Source organism: Zalophus californianus, chromosome 5 (genome assembly GCF_009762305.2).
Source record: "Zalophus californianus isolate mZalCal1 chromosome 5, mZalCal1.pri.v2, whole genome shotgun sequence".
NCBI classification, from domain to species: Eukaryota; Metazoa; Chordata; class Mammalia; order Carnivora; family Otariidae; genus Zalophus; species Zalophus californianus.
In genome coordinates, this window is record NC_045599.1 from 59,842,813 (window position 1) to 59,866,963 (window position 24,151).

The following is a 24,151-nucleotide window of genomic DNA, read 5'->3' on the forward strand; positions in this document are numbered from 1 at the left end:
AGGCTAATATGTTTAATTGATGCTTTATGCAATTGTGCTTCATTTCTTTTAAGTGAATCAATAGAGCAAAATAACTTTCTAAAATTGCAAGAGATGTGTCAGGTCTTTTTTTTTTTTTAAGATTTTATTTTTTTATTTGACAGAGACACAGCAAGAGAGGGAACACAAGCAGGGGGAGGGGGAGAGGGAGAAGCAGGCCTCCCGCTGAGCAGGAAGCCCGATGTGGGGCCCGATCCCAGGACCCTGGGATCCTGACCTGAGCCAAAGGCAGATGCTCAACCGCTGAGCCACCCAGGCGCCCCAATGTGTCAGATCTTGAAGCAGAAATAATTCAATTCAACTTGCTATTTCTAGGCCCCTTTCCCTGCCTGTTCTTTTTTTCCCCTGCTGCATTCTGCTATGAGCGTCTCCATATTGTGTTAGCTGTACCTCAGCCCTTGCATTCTTCTGTCATTCTTGCATTCTTCTGTGTTGTAATTCTCATTCAGATCCATCTACATTCTGACTCAGTTTGTGTCCATCAGTGAATCTTTTCATTTAGCAAACCTGCATTTTCCATATTTTAAATTCAGACCTTCCCTATACATGGCAAACATCCTTAATCCTAAATAATCCAGTTCTTTCCAATTTCTTTGTACTCTTTTTTGTGTGTGTGTGTGTGTGATTTAGAGCACCTTGCACATTTTGCAGTTGATAACCTACAAATGTCTGCATCTCCGCTTATTCCCTGGGTTTTGTCAGTTTTGGTTAGCAAAATAGAAACCTGTTACAATAGGTTAGTGATTATATTCTTTTATCAGTTAAGTTCTTTTTTTTAAAGATTTTATTTATTTATTAGAGAGAGAATGAGAGACAGAGAGCATGAGAGGGAAGAGGGTTAGAGGGAGAAGCAGACTCCCTGCTGAGCAGGGAGCCCGATGCGGGACTAGATCCCGGGACTCCAGGATCAGGACCTGAGCCGAAGGCAGTCGCTTAACCAACTGAGCCACCCAGGCACACTAAATTCTTTTTTTTTAATAAAGATTTTATTTATTTGACAGAGACACAGTGAGAGAGGAACACAAGCAGGGGGAGTGGGAGCGGGAGAAGCAGGCGTCTTTCTGAGCCGGGAGCCCGATGGGGGGCTCGATCCCAGGACCTTGGGATCATGACCTGAGCCGAAGGCAGACACTTAACGACTGAGCCACCCAGACGCCCCTCAGTTAAATTCTTTTATCATAGATTATAGGAAGTGGTTTAGACTAAGAAGTCTAATGCTTATAGTAAATTGCATCTTTTGTGAAGGTTTAAAATGCATTTACTTTAATATTATTTTCAGATATTTAGATTAAAATAGATGGCCAGTTGAAGTTATAATTGGTTTTAAGGTAATCTAATGTTGGAAAAACATGAAACTTTATAGCAAAGTGGACAAATCAATAAATTAGCAGTGTTAGGTGAGATGCCTTGGGCTTCTCTGCAAGAGTATTAAGTTTAGTTGCTGCATGATACCTTTGTAAAGTACCGTTCTGTTTCAGGATAAAGCATGTGGGAAATAATATATAAATATATTAAAACGTGAATAGAATAACATTTTCTGTCTTGTCAGCTGCACATATCTGCATAGAGTGGTATTATGATTTAATTAATAAGCATATCGTGACCTGATGTTTTTGTGTTGGCAGAAAATAGTATCTGTTTGGTGCATTACATTTACTTTAGTGTCTCTGTAAGAAGAGCTCAAAGAAGCCTAGTGTCTGAGGATTGTCTTACTGTTGAATGGTGGCATTTGATCATTGGTAAATGACTCCAGGACTTTATTATTGAGAGATGTTCTACAGTTTTGTTTTCTCATTCTTTTAATAGTTTTACTTTCCTAAAACTCGGTAGAAAATCATTATCTCAAGGAAAATTTTCCATTTTCTTTTTTTTTTTAAAGAGACAGGAAGAGCATGCGCATGCATGTGCAAGCCAGAGGGAAGGGGCGGGGGGGGGGGGGTGGAGAGAGAGAGAGAGAGAGAGAGGGAGAGAATCTTAAGCAGGCTCCATGGCTGGGGTGGAGCATGACTCAGGGCTCAACCTCATGACCCTGAGATCATGACTTGAGCCAAAATCAAGAGTCAGATGCTTAACCGACTGAGGCACCAAGGCGCCCCGAAAATCTCCCATTTTCAAGTGGAATAAAAGATAAAGGGCTGTGAATATACATTTTCTGGCGAGGAGAGAATTACTGCCTTTAAAACTATAAAGGTAGTTTATTGGGGCGCCTGCGTGGTTCAGTCATTGGGCATCTGCCTTCGGCTCAGGTCATGATCCCAGGGTCCTGGGATCAAGCCCCGCATCAGGCTCCCTGCTCAGTGGGAAGCCTGCTTCTCCCTCTGCCGCTCCCCCTGCTTGTGTTCCCTCTCTCGCTTTCTCTCTCTGTAAAATAATTAAATAAAATCTTTAATAAATAAAGGTAGTTTATAATTCATTGTAAAGATTCATTTTAATTCATTGTTGCTATTACATATTCACTCTTTTTTCCCTAGTTATCTTATCCTATCCTTCTTTAATCTCGTTATTACTAATATGCCTGCAGCCTTGAGGTGGTTAAGCCATGATGGAGGTGAGCACCTTTGCCACCAATTAGAACTGATTTTTCTGTGATTAGAAATTGATTAGCTGCTGTTACTTTCATAATCCTACTTGAAATAGATGGTTCAACACAGGATTTAGCTACTTCTGGATAATAGGTAGGCACAAGAAGAGAAACATGTATCATTTTCATATTTCTTACACCTCATCTTTTGGAAAAGTTATGTGTGCACATATTTTGGATATTGTGCCAAAGGGGATAATTTACTTTTCCTTTTTTTATGTATAAGCCAGAATACTTTAGAGGTTGGGAAGTGGAGAAGGAATAGAATATAAAACCTTCCTTTAGGGGCGCCTGGGTGACTCAGTTTTTTGTTTTTTTTTTTTTTAAAGATTTATTTATTTGAGAGAGCGAGAATGAGAGAGAGAGTACATGAGAGGGGAGAGGGTCAGAGGGAGAAGTAGGCTCCTCGCCGAGCAGGGAGCCCGATGCGGGACTCGATCCCGGGACTCCAGGATCATGACCTGAGCCGAAGGCAGTCGCTTAACCAACTGAGCCACGCCTGGGTGGCTCAGTTGGTTAAGCGACTGCCTTCGGCTCAGGTCACGATCCCAGGACCTTGGGATCGAGCCCCGCATTGGGCTCCCTGCTCAGTGGGAAGCCTGCTTCTCCCTCTCCCACTCCTCCTGCTTGTGTTCCCTTTCTTGCTGTGTCTCTCTCTGTCAAATAAATAAATAAATAAAAATCTTTAAAAAAAAAGTATATGGGGGCGCCTGGGTGGCCTCAGTTGGTTAAGCATCTGCCTTCAGCTCAGGTCATGATCCCAGCGTCCTGGGATCAAGTCCCGCATTAGGCTCCCTGCTCAGCAGGGTAGACAGCTTCTCCCTCCCCCCTCCCCTCACTCTCTGTGTCTCAAATAAATAAATAAAATATTTAAATAAAAAAGCATATGTATTTACTTGATAGATCAGAATTGAAAAAAAGTGTAAGTGGAATGTAAATCTACTCCCCACTCACTGCTGTTTCCCTGTCTGTGGTTCTTATTCTCAGAGGCAACCACTCTTGAGTTTGTGTGTCTTTCAGATTCAGTCACATATACAAAGAAACATAGGACATAGATATTCTCCACTTTTTTAACAACTCAAATGGTAGCATATTATATATTCTGTTCTATGTCTTAGATATTTATTTTCTTTTTTTATTTCAATTCTATTTATATTTAGTTAACACATGGTAGAATTGGTTTCAGGTGTAGAATTTAGTGATTCATCACTTAACACAACACGAAGTGCTCATCAGAACAAGTGCCTTCCTTAATGCCCATCACCCATTTAGCCCATCCCCCCACCACCTCCCTCCATCAACCCTGTTTGTTCTCTATAGTTGAGTATCTTATGACTTGCTTATATCTTTTTTCCCCTTCCCCTATGTTCATCTGTTTTGTTTCCTAAATTCCTCATTTGAGTAAAGTTATATGCTCTTTGTCTTTCTCTGACTAACTTACCTTGCTTAGCATAATGCATTCCAGCTCCATTCACGTTGATGCAAATGGCAAGATTTCATTCTTTTTTATGGCTGAGTGATACTCCATTTGTGTGTGTGTGTGTGTGTGTGTACACACACACACACACACACACATCTTCTTTATCCACTCATCAGTCAGTGGACATTTGGGCTCTTTCCTTAATTTGGCTATTGTTGATGCTGTTCTGAACATCAGAGTGCATGTGCTCCTTCAAATTAGTATTTTTGTATCATTTGGGTAAATACCTAGTAGTGCACTTGCTGGGTGGTAGGGCAGTTCTATTTTTAACTTTCTGAGGAATCTCCATACTGTTTTCCAGAGTGGCTGCACCAGTTTGCATTCCCACCAATAGTGTAAGAGAGGTTTCCCCTATGTTGACATCCTCGCTAACTTCTTGTTTCCTGCATTATGTTAGCCATTCTGACAGATGTGAGTGAGGTGGTGGCTCATTGTGGTTTTGGTTTGCATTTCCCTGATGCTGAGTGTTGTTGAGCATCTTTTCATGTGTCTGTTAGCCGTCTGTATATCTTTGGAAAAATGTTCATGTCTTCTGCCCATTTCTTAACTGGATTATTTATTTTTTTGAGTGTTGAGTTTGATAAGTTCTTTATAGATTTTAGATACTAACCCTTTATCAGACATGTCATTTGCCAATATCTTTTCCCTTTCTGTAGGTTGTCATTTAGTTTTGTTGATTGTTTCATTTGCTGTGCAGAAGCTTTTTATCTTGATGAAGTCCAAATAGTTGTTTTGCTTTTGTTTCCCTTGTCTCCAGAGACGGGTCTAGTTGGGTTTTTTTTCTCATAACAGGCTGCATTTCTTTTAATGGCTAAATAATACTACATTGAACGGATTTGTTATGGTACATAGCTCCCCCCTCCCCCCGATCTTATGCTGTTCCTGTTAAAATTGCATATCTTTTCCCACATGTGCAAGTATATGTATAGGATAAACTTCTATAAGGGAATTTTTGGGTCAAAGAGAATGTGCATTTTAACACAGTTGTTTTTACTGGCTCTCAAACCCAAGGAGGTTGCCTTTTGTTTCTACATCCTTTTCAACCCTAGATGATCCCCCCCCTTTTTTAAGATTTTATTTATTCATTTTACAGAGAGAGCACAAAGTAGGGGGAGTGGCAGGGGGAAAGGGAGAAGCAGGCTCCCTGTGGGGGAGCAGTTAGCCCATGTGGGGCTCCATTCCAGGACCCTGGGATCATGATCTGAGCCAAAGGCAGAGGCTTAACCGATTGAGCCACCTAGGCGCCCCCACAAGACTGTATTTTCAAAACCTTTTTTGTATTTTTTACAATCTTACCTGTGAAAAGTTTTAGTTTGTAATTTATTTTGGTAATCTTTTATGAGTGAATCTTCATTTGTTCAGCAATCATTTCTTTGAACCCCTTATATTCTTCATCTATATTTTTACTGTATTTGTGGAAATCGTCTGTGTTGAAAGTACTTTTCACTTTATAATTAGCTTCTTGATATTATTTTGTATGCCTTTTGCAGCAAAATTTATTAGTCTGTTTTGAGGTGGCTCCCGTGGCGCAATGGATAGCGCATTGGACTTCTCTTAGTCTGTTTTGATAGTTTTGGATTTTGATTCATGCTTTAAAAAAGTATCCCATGATGAGATTATTTAAAGCAAAAACAAAACCTTCACATCTTCTACTTTTATGATTTTGTTATTTGCATTTTAAATTTCTTTAAAAAAATTTCTTGATGGAGCTGGAATTTATTTTGGTATAGGGAGTAAGGTAGGACTCCAACTTGTTTTATTTCCTGATGAAATGACAGTTACCACATGATTTCTTGATTGATTCATACTGTGCAGTAAACTTCCATGTATCTAAGCTCTTTAATAATACGTTGTAGTTGATGCTTTGATCAAATATTTGTAATACCTGGTAAGACCATTGCCCCTCTCCACAATTACTCTTTATAAAAGGTTTTCTTTTTCTATTTTTGTCCTCTTATTTTTCCATGTGGACTTTATTTTTATTTTTTAAGATTTATTTATTTGACAGAGAGAGAGAGACAGCGAGAGCAGGAACACAAGCAGGGGGAGTGGGAGAGGGAGAAGCAGGCTTCCCGCTGAGCAGGGAGCCCGATGTGGGACTCAATCCCAGGACCTTGGGATCATGACCTGAGCCGAAGGCAGATGCTTAACGACTGAGCCACCCAGGCACCCTCCATGTGAACTTTAAAATTAGCCTTTTCTTATGCCATAAAGATGTCAAGAAACTATTACCATGTGAAATTTATAGATTAATTTATTAAGAATTGATATTTTTATTATTAGTTTTCCGTTTATTTACTTCACCTTTGGTACTTTTTTTTTTTTTTAAGATTTTATTTATTTATTTGACAGAGAGATAGAGCCGGAGAGCACAAGCAGGGGGAATGGCAGAGAGAGAGGGAGAAGCAGGTTCCTTTTGAGCAGGGAGCCGGAGGCAGGGCTCAGTCCCAGGCCTCTGGGATTATAACCTGAGCTGAAGGCAGAGGTTTAACCGACTGAGCCACCCAGGCGCCCTCTTTTGGTACTTTTAAACATTTTAGTTAACATGGCTCTTAATAGATGTAAATTTAATACTAAGTATTTTTCTTTTTGTTGCTGTTGTAAATGGAATCCTTGCCAGTTGTTTTTACTATAACAGGGCTGTTGGTTTCTGCATATAAATTATAACTAAGCTTATTGAATTCTTTTTCTATTGCAATTTTATTTATTTAATTTTTTTATTTGACAGAGAGAGAGAGAGACAGCGAGAGAGGGAACACAAGCAGGGGGAGTGGGAGAGGGAGAAGCAGGCTTCCCGTTGAGCAGGGAGCCCGATGTGGGGCTTGATCCCAGGATTCTGGGATCATGACCTGAGCCAAAGGCAGATGCTTAACGACTGAGCCACCCAGGTGCCCCAGAACCAGAATATCTTTATGATCATTTTATTGTGTCTTTGTAGGAATAAAAAGGCCAAATTACAATTTTTTTTTAAAGTAAGCATCTCATCAGAACAAAAAGAGTTATTAATTTGATGATTTCAAATCAGTGGCCATTGCCTTTATTTTTTTTTATTTTTTTAAAGATTTATTTATTTGAGAGCACGAGCATGTGTGGGCACCACTGTGTGAGTCGGGGGAGGGACAGAGGGAGAAATCTTCAAGCACACTCCCCGCTGAGTGTGGGAGCTGGACATGGCTCAATCTCATGACCCATGAGATCATGACCGGAGCCAAAACCAAGAGTCAGATGCTCAACTTGACTGAGCCACCCAGGCACCTCAGCGGCCATTGCCTTTAAACATCCACTTTCATGGAATGGCTTACATACTGTAGATACCATCCTGGCAGGTGCTGGAGATAAGACGAGGTTGATTTTGTCACTCTGTACCTGTCTTACTAAAGATCAATCTGTGATTGACTTCAGTAATAACTATTTTTTTTCCTTAGAATAGCTAAAAATGTCCTTCCACCCCACCTCCATCCACTGAAAGTACTTTAATAGAGAACTGAACCATGAGAAATGGGAGGTTTGGCTCATTTTAGTTTAAACAGGGGCGTACTTTAGAGATATTGTGGGTTTGATTTCAGACCACCACAATAAAGCAAATGTCACAATAAAACAAGTTAAATGAATATTTTGGTTTTCCAGCACATATAAATGTTGTTTCCACTATACTGTAGTCTATTGGGTGTACAGTAGTGTTATATCTAAAAAACAAAAACAAAAACACAATGTACAGTACTTAATTTAAAAATAGTTTAAGGGTGTGGGGTGGCACAGTCAGTCAAGTGTCTGACTCTTGATTTCGGCTCAGGTCATGATCTCAGGGTTGTGAGATCGAGCCCCATGTCAGGCTCCGCACTCTGCGGACACTACTTAAGATTCTCTCTCCCTCTCTCTCTGCCCCCCCTCAAATAAATAACTAAATCTTTTTTTTTTTTAATAACTAAATCTTTAAAAAAAAACCTTACTGCTGAAAAATGGTAATCTTCTGAGCTTTCTGTGAGTTGTAATCTTCTTGAAGAGAAGGGTCTTACCTCAGTGCTGATGGCTGCAGATTGGTCAGGGTGACGGTTGCCTAAGGTTGAGGTGGCTGTGGCAATTTTTAAAAATGAGACAACAGTGAAGTTTGCTGCATTGATTGACTCTTCCTTTCATGAACAGTATCTCTGGAGCATGTGATGCTGATTGACAGCATTTTACCCACAGTAGAACTTCTAGCTTAATTGGGAGTCTGTCCTCTCAAACCCTGCCCCTACTTTATCAACTAAGTTTATGTGATATTCTGAATCTTCTGTTGTCATTTCAGTAGTCATCACAGCATCTTCAGGATTAAGTTCTGTCTCAAGAAACCACTTTATTTGCTCATCCATAAGAATCAACTCCTCATCTGTTCAAGTTTTATCATGAGATTGCCGCAGTTCAGTCACATCTTCAGGCTCCACTTCTCATTCTAGTTCTCTTGCTGTTTCTACCACATCTGCAGTTACTTCCTCCACTAAAGTCTTGAATCCCTCAGAATCATTCATGAGGTTCGGAATCAACTTCTTCGAAATTCCTGTGCATGTTGATATTTTGATATTTTCCCATGAATACTGAGTGTTCTTAATAGTGAATCCTTTCCAGAGGTTTTCAGTTGACTTTGCCCAGATCCATCAGAGGAATCACTACCTATGGCAGATATAGCCTTATGAAATATATTTCCTAAAGAATAAGACTTGAGAGTCAAAATTACTCCTTGATCCATGGGCTGTGGAATGGTTATAGTGTTAGCAGGCATGAAAAAACCACATTCATCTCACTGTTCATCTCTATGAGAGCTCTTGGGTGACTAGGTGCATTGTCAGTGTACAGTAATACTTTGATATGAATTGTTTTTTTCTGATCAGTAGGTATTTTAAGCAGTGAGGTTAAAATATTCAGTAAACCATATTGTAAAGAGATGTGCTGTCATCCAGGCTTTGCTTTGGCATTTGTAGAGCATAAGCAGAGTAGATTTAGCATAATTCTTAAGGGCCCTAGGATTTTGGGAATGGTAAATGAGCATTGGCTTCAGTTTAGTGACAACTGTATTAGCCCCTACCAAGGGTGTTAGTCTCTATTCTTTGAAGCTAGGCACTAGGTTCTCTTCTCTAGCTTGGAAAATCCTAGATGGCATCTTCTTCAGCTATAACAATGTAAGGCTGTTTTGTCTGCATTGGAAATCTGTTGTTTAGTGTAGCCACCTTCATGAATTGCTTGAGCTGGATCTTCTGGGCAACTTACTGTAGTTTCTACATCAGCACTTTCTGCTTCACCTTGCACTTCTGGAGACGTCTTCTCTCCTTAAACCTCTTGAACCAACCTCTCCTGGCTTCAGGCTTGTGTTCTGTAGCTTCTTCACCTCTTTCAGCCTTCATAGAATTGAAAAGAGTTAGGGCCTTGCTCTGGATTTAGGCCTTGGCTTAAGGGAATATTGCAGCTGGTTTGAACTATTCAGGCCACTAAAAACTTTCTGTGTATCAGCAGTAAGGCTCTGTCACTTTATCATTTGTGTGTTCATTGGAGTAGCACTTTTAATTACCTTTATGAAGTCTTCCTTTACATTTACAATTTGCCTAACTGGTGCAGGATTCCTCCCTCAGCTTTTGATATGCCTTCACCAAGCTTAATCATTTCTAGTATTTGATTTAAAGTTCACTTTAACTTAAACACTTTGAGGCCACTGTAGGGTTATTAATTAGGCTAATCTTCATATTGATGTGTTTCAGGGAGTGGGAAGGCCACAGGAGAGGCAGAGAGATGGGGGATTGGCCAGTTGGTTGAGCACTCAGAACATACAACATACAACATTTATCTGTTGAGTTCACCATCTTATATGGGCATGGTCCATGTGCCCCAAAACTATTAGAATAGCAACATCAGAGTACTGATCACAGATCACCTAACAAAGATAATAATGAAAAAGCTAGAAATACTGTGAAAATTACCAAAACGTGACACAGATATGGTGTGAGCAAATTCTGTTTTAAAAATGGCACTGATAGACTTGCTTGACACAGGATTTCCACAAACCTTCAATTTGTTAAAAACAAAAACAGTATCTGAAGTACAGTAAAGTGAAGCACAATAAAATGAGGTATGCCGGGAGCCTGGGTGGCTCAGTTGGTTAAGCGACTGCCTTCGGCTCAGGTCATGATCCTGGAGTCCCTGGATCGAGTCCCACATCAGGCTCCCTGCTCAGCGGGGAGTCTGCTTCTCCCTCTGACCCTCCCCCTTCTCATGCTCGCTCTCTCTCTCAAATAAATAAATAAATAAATAAATAAATAAATAAAATCTTAAAAAAAAAATAAAACGAGGTATGCCTATAGTGCTAATTAATAGTAAATGTAGTGAGAGAGTGAGAGGGAAAAATTGTTTTTGATTGAAGAAAAGTCACCTGCCATAATTTATATAACTTTAGAGAGACTTTTGCCTCACATCACTGTTAATATGGGTATATTAAGGAAGTATGGTTAGTTAATATGGGTATATTACATTATATGGGTATATTACATTATAATATGGTTAGTTAATATGGGTATATTAGTGAAGTAGAGTTTCTCAAACCTTGGCATGCATGCTTATCACATGGCAGTCTTAACTAAAATTCAGATTTTGATTCTGTGGGTCTGGAGTGGGCCCTCAGGTTCTATATTAATAACAGGTTCCCACATGATGCTGGTGTTGCTAGTCACAGACCATATTTTGAGTAACCAGGTACTAAATGACCATCTGTTTCATTTGGTTATTTAGCTGAGTTGAACACAGCCAACTACATTAAAGAGGGCAGGTTGATCACATACATCGTTATTTTTTCCTACTCCATAGGTGGTTTTACTGCTTATTAGAATGTGCTGCATTTACAGACTCAGTGTGATGCCCTGTTCCTAGTGTGAACCCTCCCGACTTCAGGGAACATGATACTTTGCTACCCCTCATCCCACCCAGATTCTTTATCCAAGATGCTTTTATTCATGTGATTTCTCAAGTCTGGCTTGCCCTCCTTTACCTACACAGCACTTCTCATCCTTCAAGTCCCAGTTCAAATCCTAGTTGTAGAATATTTTTTCCAACTGCATTAGCCTACTCTGATCCATCTTTTGTCTAACATTTTACTGTCTTTTATAATCAGTATTTTACTTTTATGTCTGTTAGCTTGCTTCCCTAGTTAGATTGTAGATCTCTTAAGGATAAGGTCTTTCTTGGACATTTTGTATCCCCTACATGACTCTCCTGTTGGGTATCTAAAAAGCAATTTAGACAGTGTCTCTGAATCTGTTAATCTTTGCCACTAAAAAGCAGTCTCTATTCCTTTGTTCTTTCTCTCAATTAGTGCCAGACCCCTAGTAGTCATCCTTAATTTCTCTGTGCTAAAATCTGGTCTTTCACCAAGTACCACTGATTTTATCTCCAGAGCATTTCTTGAATCTTTGTTCTTCTCTCCCCCAGTGTAAAAACTTCCAACTTTCATGGACTCACCCAGGAGCCTGTGAACTGATCTCTCTGCATGCACTCTGATGCCCCTTCCAAGGTTTTCTCACCACTGTAGCATATAACTCAGGGCCAGCAGTGTCTCTTAGTATCTCCAGAATTGTCTTTGTGCCTGCTGCTCCCCCTGCTTGTGTGCTCTCTCTGTCAAATACATAAATAAATTAAATAAAAAACAAAAAAAAACAAAAACCACTTGTTAACACAGCAGAAAGACATTGATCTGATCACCGGGCTTAGCAGAGACAAAAATCAGTGTTAATTGGTTATTATGAATTTATTTTTATCTTTTTTTGTTTTACTTTAAAAATAAGCATACATGGGACTCCTGGGTGACTCGGTCGGTTAAGCATCTGCCTTCGGCTCAGGTTATGATCCCAGGGTCCTGGGATCGAGCCCCTCATCGGGCTCCTGCTCCGCGGGAAACCTGCTTCTCCCTCTGCCTGCTTGCTCAGTGGGGAGCCTGCTTCTCCCTCCATCTGCCGCTACCCCTGTTGGTGCTCTCTGACAAATAAATCAGATCTTTAAAAAAATAAATTAAAAATAAGCACATGTACAGTGAAATACAATGTTGTCTTTAAGTAGGTTTGTATTATCATATAAAAATTAATTGACTTTGTTTTATTTATGCGTTCATTCATTCATTCATTCATTCAGTAGACTCCACGCCAGTGGGGAGCCCGGGGCCGGACTTGAACTCAGGACCCTGAGATCAAGACCTGAGCTGAGATCAAGAATCAGATGCTTGGGCGCCTGGGTGGCTCAGTTGGTTAAGCGACTGCCTTCGGCTCAGGTCATGATCCTGGAGTCCTGGGATCGAGTCCCGCATCGGGCTCCCTGCTCAGCAGGGAGTCTGCTTCTCCCTCTGACCCTCTTCCCTCTTGTGCTCTCTATCTCTCATTCTCTCTCTCTCTCTCTCTCAAATAAATAAATAAAATCTTAAAAAAAAAATCTGATGCTTAACTGACTGAGCTACCTAGGCACCCCAGTAGACTTTGTTTTATATGAATTTTAGGATTACAGAAAAATTGAGTAGAAAATACATAGAGTTCCCATTTATTCCCCTCTTTCCCACAGTCTCCCCTAATATTAAAGAGCATAGTTTACATTAGGGGTCATTCTTTGGGTTGTGCAGTTCTCTGACAGACAAATGGGGAATGTCTGTATCCATCATTACAGTATCATACAGAATAGTTTCACTGCTCTAAAAATCACGTTTCCTTTATTCATTGGAGTGTACCACCTTTCTCCAACTGCTGCCAACTAGTGATTTTTTTTTTTTAACCTGTCTTCATATTTTGCTTTTTCCAGAATCGGTATCATAAAATATGTAGCCTTTTCAGATTGGCTTCTTTTCACCTTTGAATATGTATCTAAGGTTCCTCCCTATGTTTTTTGGGTTTTTTTTTGTTGATTGACAGCTCTTTTTTTTTTTTTTTTTTTTTTTTTAGTGCTGAATGAATATTCTGTTGTGTGGATGTACCACAGTTTGTTTATTCATTATTGGATAATGAATATTATCCAATCCATTATTGGAGGACATCTCTGTTGCTTCCAAGTCTTGGCATTTATGAATAAAGCTCCTATAACTTTTATGTGTAGGTTTTGTTTGGATTTAGGTTTTCACCTCATTTGGGTAAATATCAAGGAACATGAATGCTGGATTATATGGTGACAATATATTTAGTTTTTTAAGAAAGAGATACCATGCTAACACTAATCAAAAGAAAGTTGGAGTAGCTATATTAATTTGAGATAAAGCAGACTTTAGACCAAGGGAAATTACCAAGGACAAAGGATAATAAAAGGGTTAATATAATAAAATAATATAATAAAAGGATTAATGCTCTAGGAAGACCTAATAATCCATGATGTGCATGTGCCTAACAACAGATCATAAGAATACATTACCACTGACAATGAATGGGAATTCTGGTTGTTCCATATCTTTGTCAGCATTTGGTATTGTCAAGTGTGTAGTGGCATCTCATTGTTTTAATTTGCAGTTCTCAGATGACAGTATGATGTTGAATATCTCATATGCTTACTTGGCATCTGTATATCTTATCTGATGGGTCTCTTCAGATCTTTTGCCCATTTTTAAATTGTGTTGTTTTCTTAATGTTGAGTGTTGGGAGGTTTTTGTATATTTTGCATAAGTCTTTTTTTTGGAAATGTATTTTCCAAGTGTTTTCTCTATAGCTTGTCTCTTCTTTTTTTTTGGAAGGTTTTATTTGAGAGAGAGAGCATGAGCGAGGGGAGAGGAGCAGAGGGAGAGCCAGACTCCACACTGAGCAGGGAGCCCAAATCAGGGCTCGATCCCAGGATGGATCGCGACCTGAGCCAAAGGCAGACACTTAACTGACTAAGCCACCCACCACCCTGTAGCCGTCTTTTCATTCTTTTGAGTGTCTTTTGTATAAGTTCTTAATTGTAACAAAATCCAGCTTATAAGTTTTTTTTCCCACGGATTGTGCTTTGGGTGTTGTGTCTAAAACATCTGTCAAACCCATGGTCATGAAGGTTTTCTCCTAGGTTATTTTCTAGGAGTTTTATAGTTTTGCATTTTATATGTGGGTCCATGATCAATTTTGAGTTAATTTTTGTGAAAGGTATATAATAACGTCTGTCTAGATAGATCCCTCCTCCCCTCCCCCCTCCCCCCTCCCCCCTCCCTCCCTCCCTTCCTGCATATGGATGCCCATTTGTTGAAAAGACTATTCATTGAATCACCTTTACTCCTATGTCAAAAGATTACTGGATTGTATTTGCGTGGGTTTGTTTTGGACTCTATTCTGTTGATCTGTTCTTTTATCAGTACCCCGCTGTCTTGACTACTGTAGTTTTCTAGTGACTAATGAAGTTGGATAGTGTCAATCCTCTGACTTCGTTTTTCAATATTGTGTTGGCTAATCTGAGACTTGCATTCCCATATAAACTTTATTTATTTTTTTTAAAAGATTTTATTCATTGATTTGTTAGAGAGAGAGAGGGAGAGAGCATAAGCAGGGAGGGTGGTAGAGGGAGAAGCAGACTCCCCACTGAGCAGGGAGCCCAGTGCGGGACTCGATCCCAGAACCCTGGGATCATGACCTGAGCCAAAGGCAGACGATTAACCGACTGAACCACCCAGGCGTCCCCCCATATAAACTTCAGAAGTGGTTTATTGATATCTACAAAATAACTTGCTGATACTTTGATTGGCATTGTGTTGAGTATCAAGACGTATCAAGATGGAGAGAACTGACATCTTGACAGTAGTTAAGTCTTCCAGTCCATATATATGGAGTATGTCTCCATTTGTTTATTAGATCTTTGATGTCTTTCATCAACAGTTGTGTAATTTCATTTAGATCTTGTGCATAGATTTATACCAAAGTATTTCAATTTTTGTGTGCTAACATAAGTTATATTTGGAGGGGTTTCTTCTCTCCCCTCCCCTCCCCTCCGTTCTCCTCCTTTGGATTTTGTACAGAGTGATGTCATCTGTGTAAAGACAGTTCTGTTTCTTCCTAGTCTGTATACCTTTTATTTATTTATTTTATTCTATTTTATTTTATTTTTTAAAAAGATTTTATTTATTTGAGAGAGAGAGATACAGTGAGAGAGGGAACACAAGCAGGGGGAGTGGGAGAGGGCAGAGAGCCCAACACAGGGCTTGATCCCAGGACCCCGGGACCATGACCTGAGCCAAAGGCAGATGCTTAACCAACTGAGCCACCCAGGCGCCTCACCTTTTATTTCTTAATTGCATTAGCTAAGACTTCCAGTATGATGTTAAATAGGAATGATGAGAGGGGACCTCCTTGTCTTGTCCCCTTGTCTTATGGGAAAGCATCTAATTTATCACAATTATATATGATGTCAGCTCTAGGTTTTTTGTTCTTTATCAAGTTGAGGAAATTTCCCTGTATTCCTAGTATGCTGATAGTTTTTTTTTTCATGAATGGCGTTGGGTTTTGTCAGATGCTTTTCTTGCATCTATTAATACCATGATTTTTCTTTAGACTGTAATGTGATAGATTACACTGATTTTTTTTTTTTTAATATTGAACCGGTCTTGCATACCTGGAATAAATCATATTTGGTCATAATATATGATTCTTTTTATACAGTGTTGGATGTACTTCCTAATATTTTGTTGAGAATTTTTGTGTCTACATTCATGAGAGATGTTGATCTGTAGTTTTCTTGTAATATCATTGTTTTTGGTATTAGGCACATGCTGACCTCTTAGAATAAGGAAGTATGCCCTCTATGTTTGTATTCTTTTTTTTTTTTTAATTTATTTATTTGAGAGAGAGAATGAGATAGAGCATGAGAGGGGGGAGGGTCAGAGGGAGAAGCAGACTCCCTGCTGAGCAAGGAGCCCGATGCGGGACTCGATCCTGGGACTCCAGGATCATGACCTGAGCCGAAGGCAGTCGCTTAACCAACTGAGCCACCCAGGCACCCTATGTTTGTATTCTTGAGAGATTGTAGAGAATTGGCAAAATTTCTTCCTTAAATTGTTGGTAGAGTTCACTAGTGAGCCCATCTGGGCTTGGTGTTCCCTGTGTTGCAAGGTTATTAATTATGAATTCAATTTCTTGAATAAAGGCCTGTTCAGATGATCTATTCTTGTGTTTCATTAGAGTGTGTCTTTTAAGGAATTCATTTCACCTAGTTTTTTGAATTTGTGGGCATAGAGATGTTCTTATTCCTCTTAATGTCCATGGGATCAGTAATGATGTCTTTTTGTCATTTCTGATATTAGTTATTTGTGTCTTCTCTTTTTCTTTGTTAACCTTGATAGAGGTTTATCAATTTTATTGATGTTTTCAAAGAACCACAGTTTTTTGTTCCAATGATTTTTCTCAGTTGATTCTTTTTCAATTTCATTGATTTATACTCTAAATTTTCTTTTTTTCCAGCAGTCTTTGAAATTAATTTGCTCTTTTCTAAGGTAAAGGTTTAGATTATTGATTTCAGACTTTTGTAATGTGCATTCAGTGCTGCAGATTTTCCTCTAAGCACTTTTACTGCAACCCCAAAATTTTGCTAAGTGTTTTTATTTTTCTTCAGTTGAAAATATTTTAAAATTTCTCTTGACTTTTTCTTTGACCCATGCACTATTTAAAATTGTGTTGTTTAATCTTCCAAGGATTTTGGGGATTTCCAGAAATATTTCTGTTACTGATTTCTAGTTTAATTCCATTGTAGTCTAAGAGCATACTTTGTATGATTTCTTTTCTTTTAAATTTATTATGATGTGTTTTAGGCCCAGAATGTGATCTGTCTTGGTGAATGTTCCATGTGAGCTCAAAAAGAATAATGTATTTCGCTGCAGTTGGGTGAAGTAGTTGAGATAGATGTCAATTATGTCCCATTGATGGTGCTGTTGAGTTCAGCTATATCTTTGTTGATTTTCTGCCTGTTGGATCTGTTACTGATAAGGGATCTTGATGTCCCCAACTGTCATAGTGGACTCCTTTTCTCCTTGTAGTTGTATCCATTTTTAACTTGGGTATTTTGGTGTTATGTTTTTGGGCATATACACATTAAGGATTATTATGTCTTGGAGAATTAACTATTTTATAATTTTCTCTGATAATTTTTGTTGTTCTGAAGTCTGCTTTTGAAAGTAATATAGCTACTGCAGCTTTCTTTTGATCTAGTGTTAGCATGGTATGTCTTTACCACTTTAACCCACTTTAACCCATCTGTGTCTGTATTTAAAGTGAGTTTCTTTTAGACAACATACAGTGGGATCTTGTTTTTATGTTCACCCTGACAGTCTCTTTTAATAGGTGTATTTCCGCCGTTGATGTCTAAAGTGATAATTGGTACAGTTGGAGTAATACCTACTATATCTGTTACTATTTTCTTTTGATTGTCCTCTTTGCTTTCCACTCTTTGGCCTTCTGGTATTAATTGAGCATCTTATATTCTGTTTTTTCTCAGTATAACATCCTCATTTAGCAAGTCTGTGATACTTTTAAAACTTTTTTTTAGTGGTTGCACTCAAGTTTGTGCTAACAGGTTTGCGATACTAACCAACCTTTCTTTCAAATCATGCTGTTCTACTTTACATGTAGTACAAGTACCTTATAACAAGGTATTCCCAGTACTTCCCTCCTGTCCCTTGTAACCTTGCTGTCATTTACTTTACTAATCTGTAAGGTGTAATCACTGGATGTATTGTGACTCCTATTTTGAGTAAACTAGTAGCTGTTAGATCTGTTAAGAATAATAGGAAAAGATGTTATTTTACTTTTATTCTTGTCTAACATTCCTCCTTTCTTTATCTAGATCCAAGTTTCTGACCTATATAATTTTCCTTCTTTCTGACAATCTTTTAATATTTCTTGCAAGACAGGTTCCCTCAATTTATGTTTGCTGAGGATCTCTTTTATTTCTCATTCAGTTTTCAAGGTAATTTCACTGAATACAGAATTCTAGGTATATGGATTTTTAACTTTTTTTTAAGGTTTTTTTTTTTTTTTTTTTTTTTTTTTTGGTAGTAATCTTTACACCCAGTGTGGGACTTGTACTCACAACTTCAAGATCACAACTTCTGACTTAGCCAACCAGGGACCCCTGAACTCTTAATTATTTCACTCTACTTCTCTTGTTTGCATGGTTCCTGAAGAGAAGTCTGATATAAATTATAAAATAATGATTTATAAATTTATAAAATACAAATTACAAATTTTTCCTTACACATTGTCCCATGCTTCTTGGATATCTTGTTTTTTTCAAGTATTTGTTTTGTTTTTGCCTTTCAGTTTTGGAAGTTTCTACTGACATTTCTTCAAGCTCATTTGCTGGTTTGTTTTGTTTTGTCCAGCCTAATAATAAGCCTATTGAAGGCATTTTTGCATTTTAGTGGTTTTGATTTATAGCATTTCCTTTTGACTCTGCTTATGTTATATACATTCGTTCTTGCATGTTGTCTGCTTTTTCCATTAGAGTCCTTAGCATAATTTAAAAAAGATTTATTTGTGTATTTGAGAGAGAGAGAGAGTGAGTGTGTGTGTGTGTGTGTGTGTGTGTGTGAGAGAGAGAGAGAGAGGTGCGAGCAGGAGTGGGGGGAGGGGCAGAGGGAGAGAGCCTTCATGCTGACTCCCCTGCTGAGCATGGAGCTTGATACCACCACCCATGAGATACCATGACCCATGAGATCATGGTATGAGCCAAAACCAAGAGTTGGTCACTCAACCTGTTGAGGCACCCAGGCACCCAAAGATCACTTACTGTATTAAATTCCTGGTCTGATAATTCCCATATCCCTGCTTTACCTGAGTATGGTTCTGATGCTTGCTGTCTCTTCAAACTGTGCTTTTAATATGCCTTGTAATTTTTTTTGAAAGCTGGACATGATGGTACTAGGCAAAAGGAGCTGAGAGAAATATGCCTTTAGACTGAGGTTGTTATCCACCTAGAGGAAACTCATCTGTGTTACTCTAGGCAATTGCTATAGGTGGCAGAGTCTGGGATTTCCTCTGGTGTCTTTGGTTTTGTCTCCCGTGGTGTTTTGGGTTTTCCTAGTTACTTCTTAAAATCTTAAAAAAATGAAGTTTTTTTCAGTTTCTTTTATACAGGAGCTCTACTGATGCAACAGCAAGGAAGTAGGGGAATCGGAAGTGCTAATCATAGACTTAAGATGACTTTTTAAATTTTTTAACCTCTTAGTGTGTCTGTGCCCTAGGACTATTTTAGACACTATATTTTTTAGTTCTAGAATGTCCTTTAGGGGTGCCTGGGTGGTTCAGTCGGTTAAGCAGCTGACTTTGGCTCCGGTCAAGATCTTGGGGCCATGGAATCAAGCCCCTAAGCACCCCCCTCATGCTCACTTGCTCTCTCTCAAATAAATAAAATATTTTTAAAAATTATTTCTCCTTTGAGATTTTTATTCTTCATGAGCAAATTGCATCCATTAGCATTTTATAATAATGGCTTTAAAATCTTCGCTAAATTGAGGGGCTCTTGGGTGGCTCAGTCAGTTGAGTGTCTGCCTTCAGCTCAGGTCATGATCCCACGGTCCTGGGATCGAGCCCCACAGCGGGCTCCCTGCTCAGCGAAGAGCCTGCTTCTCTTGCTCCCTCTGCTGCTCCCCCTGCTTGTGTGCTCGTTCTCTCTCTCTATCAAATAAATAAATAAAATCGTTAAAAAAATTTAGAATTAAAATAAAATCTGTGCTAAATCGAAAGTATCACATCTTACAGTTCTCCATTTAATTGCTTTTTGAGCATTGTTTTGTTTTCCTGTTTCTTTATAGGTCTGCTAAATTTGGATTGTATTCTGGACATTTTAAATGGTACCTTGCAGAGCCTCTGTTGTGTGTTATATTCCTCCAGAGAATGTTGATTTTTTTTTGTTAGTAGATTTGTTTTAGCAGATACTTAATTTAATTGGTTCAACTGCAAACTCTACTCATCTTTCAAAGAAGTGCAGCTAAAATATTGCATTTTTTTCTTTAGCTGCTTTGCCCACAGCCTATCTTGTACATACATAGTTCTGGTAATCAGCCTGAAATTTGAGTAGAGTTTATTTATTTATTTATTTTTAATATTTGAGAGAGAGAGTGAGCACACAAGTCTGGGGGGGGCGGAGCAGAGGGAGAGTCAGACTCCCTGCTGAGCATGGAGCCCAACTGGGGGCTCCATCCCAGGACCCTGACATCATGACCTGAGCCGAAGGCAGCTGCTTAAGACCAACTGAGCCACCCAGGTGCCCCTTGAGTAGAGTTTATATACCAATTTGGGATTTCCTCCTTTGGCTTTCTCCATTTCAGCATTTATCCCCCTTTTCTAGGTGCTATGGTTGTCTTGAACTCTGTCCTCTGATTCTTCAAGCACCAAAACTGTAGTTTTCTGTTTCAGCCAAACTTCTCTCCTCTGGCAGCCACTGGGGCCTCCCCTCAGGCCAAATGCTGTGAATAAAAACTCACTTAGGGTTTTCCTATCTTCTAAGTATTGATGTTCTCTCCAGTTTTTCTTTATTTCTGGTCACTTTACCGTGCCTTCAGGTAGTAGTGTTGTAATATTTTGCCCAGGGTTTATAGTCACCATCAATGGGAGAATTGGTCTAAGAGGAACTATTCAGCTGATACTGGATAGTGGAAATTCTCCATGTTAGCAGTGAAAGTTGGAATTACAATATTAGAATAACAAGTATTTATATAGTACTTCTTTGTCATAAAAACACTTTAGATTATCTGATCCATCATGATTGTTAATGGTATAGTAGGCAAAAGACTAATGCGTAGATGTTGCTACATTTAGTGGTAAGAATCTGGTCCGGAAGTGAATTTGGACTCTAAATTGAGTATAGTATGTATAGCGCAACGTGGTAACTAAAGCAAAAAGTTGGGGAGGAAGATAGTAGTGAAAACTTTAGGTATGGAATGAAAAGCAGAATTTTGTGCCTTTGAGATGAGACTGTCACAGTTTGTAATTTTTATTTTTTTATTTTTATTTTTTAAAGATTTTATTTATTTGAGAGAGAGAATGAGAGAGAGAGAGAGCATGAGAGGAGGGAGGGTCAGAGGGAGAAGCAGACCCCCTGTGAGCAGGGAGCCCGATGCGGGACTCGATCCTGGGACTCCAGGATCATGACCTGAGCTGAAGGCAGTCGCTGAACCAACTGAGCCACCCAGGTGCCCCAGTTTGTAATTTTTTAAAAACTTAATTAGTTTTAGTTATTTAGTTTGTTTATTTACTACACTGTAAGCTTCTGAAGAGAGCAACCATGTTTTTGTATGCCCAGCTTTTAGCCCAGTGTCCAACATGTGTTAGATGTCCATATTTGTTGAGGAATGAATGAAAACATACACGAGTACCAAGGAGTGCAAGTAATAGTTATAAAAATCTATTATAGTCAGTCTTAAACTCTTTAGTACAGTTGAGGTTTTTATTAACCTAGATTTTGAGGGATGTGATAAGTGGGAGTTGAAAGTTAATGTGGGAATGTTCCAAACTGGGAGGAGGAGGGGAGTGGCAAGAAGATTTGGGAAAATTAGTAAAATAATATTGGTAAGAGTTGTTAACTACTTTGTATATTAGCAATGAAAAAAATTTTTTATAAATACGGAGAAAGCTACAAGATACTTGGGAAAATATATTTAAGGACTTAAGTCTAGGCAGATAGATAGTATGGAGTCCCAGAAAATACACAGAAAAAGAATAATACGATGAGAGCAGTTTGAAAGGGATGATTCAAGCAGGTCTTGAATAGTAAGACATCTCAGCATGGAGGTGAATGATGAAAAGCATTCAGTGATTTTCATTCCTTCTGTGTTTCAGTATTCTAACATCCGAAGAGGATAAGGGAGGGAGTTAAAAGGAAGTATTTATAGGCTATTATAATCAGATTCTTTGTAATAAAATTTTCTTGTTCCATAGCTTTTGGATAAGCACAAGAATACAGAAAGCATGGTTGAGCTTCTGGACTTGTATCAGATGGAGGATGAAGCCTATAGCAGCCTTGCAGAAGCCACAACTGAACTGTATCAGTATTTACTACAGCCATTCCGAGACATGAGAGAACTTGCCATGCTACGGAGACAACAGATCAAGGTATTTTTTTTTTTTTTTAAACTTTTATAGTTCCCTGCCTGTTTCATAGTTCTCAGCCTGGCTGGCCGTAGAGGAGCTTTATGCCCATAGAGGAGCTTTTTAAAAATGCAGATACCTGGTCCTTTCTCCCCAAAGATTCTATTTTGGTCGATTAAGATTGCATAGAGCCTGAGCACCTCATTTTAGAGTATCTCAAAGGGGATTCTGTTGAGTAGGCAGGGATAGGAAGAGCCTAGAAAGGTAAGTTGTAGATGCATTGAGAAATCTACAGGCTGCAGGGAGCCTGATAACGGGGCTTGACCCCAGGGTCATGACCTGAACCAAAGGCAGACCCTTAACCACCTGAGCAACCCAAGTGCCCCTATCCTAAGGGATCTTAAAAAAACCTGTTGAAAATAATATGTGAATTAGGTACAAGGTTAATGTTAAAAATTCAGTTGCATTTTCTGTCTTTTAGAAATGAAAATTATAGAAACTTTAAAATACCATTATAAGTATCTCTGAACATGAACTGTTTAGAAATAAATTTTACAAAGTATATGAAAGTTCTGTGTACTGAAAATTATAAAACGTTGCTGAGAGACAGTAAGTGTACCTTAAGAAATGGGGAGATCATGATAATAGCTTGGAAGACTCAGTAATGTTTAGATGTCAGTTTTCAGTTGATCTGTAGATTCAAATTAAAACTCTAGTAGGTTTTTCCCCCCAGAAACTGACAAGCGAATTATAAATTTTTATGGAAAGGCAAAGGAGGGCTTTAACAATTTTGAAAAAGATAAAATTTGAAGTCAGGTAATAAGTCCTCCTTACTAAAAAACTAGAGAAATCCAGACATTGTACTATTGGCCTAGGATAGAATTGTAAATCAACAGAATAGATAGAATCCAGAAGTACATGAGTGGTTATATAAGTTTTTCACGAAGGTGACAGAACAGTTCAGTGGGAGAAAGAATTTCCAAGAAATGGTACCAGAACAACTGCAGACCCACATTAAAAAAATTGATCTCATATGTGCTTGGCTGAGGAGCCAATGGGACGAAGCTACCATCTGTGGGATTATGACTGAATGCCTCTAAGTCAGAATCCTGCCTAGGCAGACTGATAAGGCAGCGCCACAGAGCCTTGGTTGGCCTCGGATAGTGGGTCCCCTGCCTCCCTGCCGGCGGGCCTCCGTGTGTCGTGACTGGGGTCTGGTGTGGAGAGCCCCTGTCCCAGGAAAGGGGGCTGCCTCGTCGCCTGTGACGCAACACACGTTCATGGGGAACCTGGTGCCAAACCATTCGTAGACGACCTGCTTCTGGGTTGGGGTTTGTATGTAGCAGAGCAGCTCCCTTGCTGCAATCTATTGAAATTCAGCCTTCGACACAAGGGTTTGTTAAAAAACAAAGAATTTTTAAAAATTTTAAAAAAGGAAAATTAAGGGGGAAAAACACAACAAACCATGTACAAAAATTAACTTGAAATCCATCTTAGACCTCAACAGGATCTCATGTTCTAAAACGTGCATAAGAGGGGCGCCTGGGTGGCTCAGTAGGTTAAGCGTCAACCTCTTGATTTTGACTCGGGTCATGAGATCGAGCCCTGCATTGGCTCGGTGCTGGGTGTGGAGCTTGCTTAAGATCTTTCCCTCTCCCCACCACCACTCCCCCAGTTCCCTCTTAAAACAAAATGGAAAACTTATATAAGAAAACATAGGAAGTTTTCACAATTTTGGGAAAGAAAAGGTAAAGGCTTTTTAGGTAGGATGCAGAAAACTTGAGCCATAAACTTTAAAAAATTTTTTTGATAAGTTGGACTTGACCAAAATTAAACACTTAATTTTTGAAAGATTGTTAAGAAATAGAAGGCAAGCGCACAGACTGGGAAAAAAAATACTTCTAATACATCTGAAAAAGGAACTCTACATACAGCTCAGTAAGACAACCAAAAAAATTTAAAAATCAGCTAAATATTTATTTGTTTATTTACTTAAAGGATTTTATTTATTTGTCAGAGAGAGAGCGA

General features: G+C 38.9%; 1 protein-coding gene across 7 annotated transcripts in view; it reads left to right on the plus strand.

Annotated features, from left to right (window-relative positions):
• JMY (junction mediating and regulatory protein, p53 cofactor) overlaps positions 1 to 24,151 on the plus strand; it is a 106,710-nt gene that overhangs the window by 12,912 nt on the left and 69,647 nt on the right. For all 7 annotated transcript variants that reach the window (XR_003521966.2, XR_003521964.2, XR_003521965.2 and 4 more), the window contains exon 2: positions 21,974 to 22,147. Coding sequence is in view for 3 of the 7 variants with exons in the window: in XM_027604819.2 (XP_027460620.1) it covers positions 21,974 to 22,147 (174 nt within the window). In the remaining 4 variants the exon portion in view is untranslated. The remainder of the gene's footprint in view (positions 1 to 21,973; positions 22,148 to 24,151) is intronic.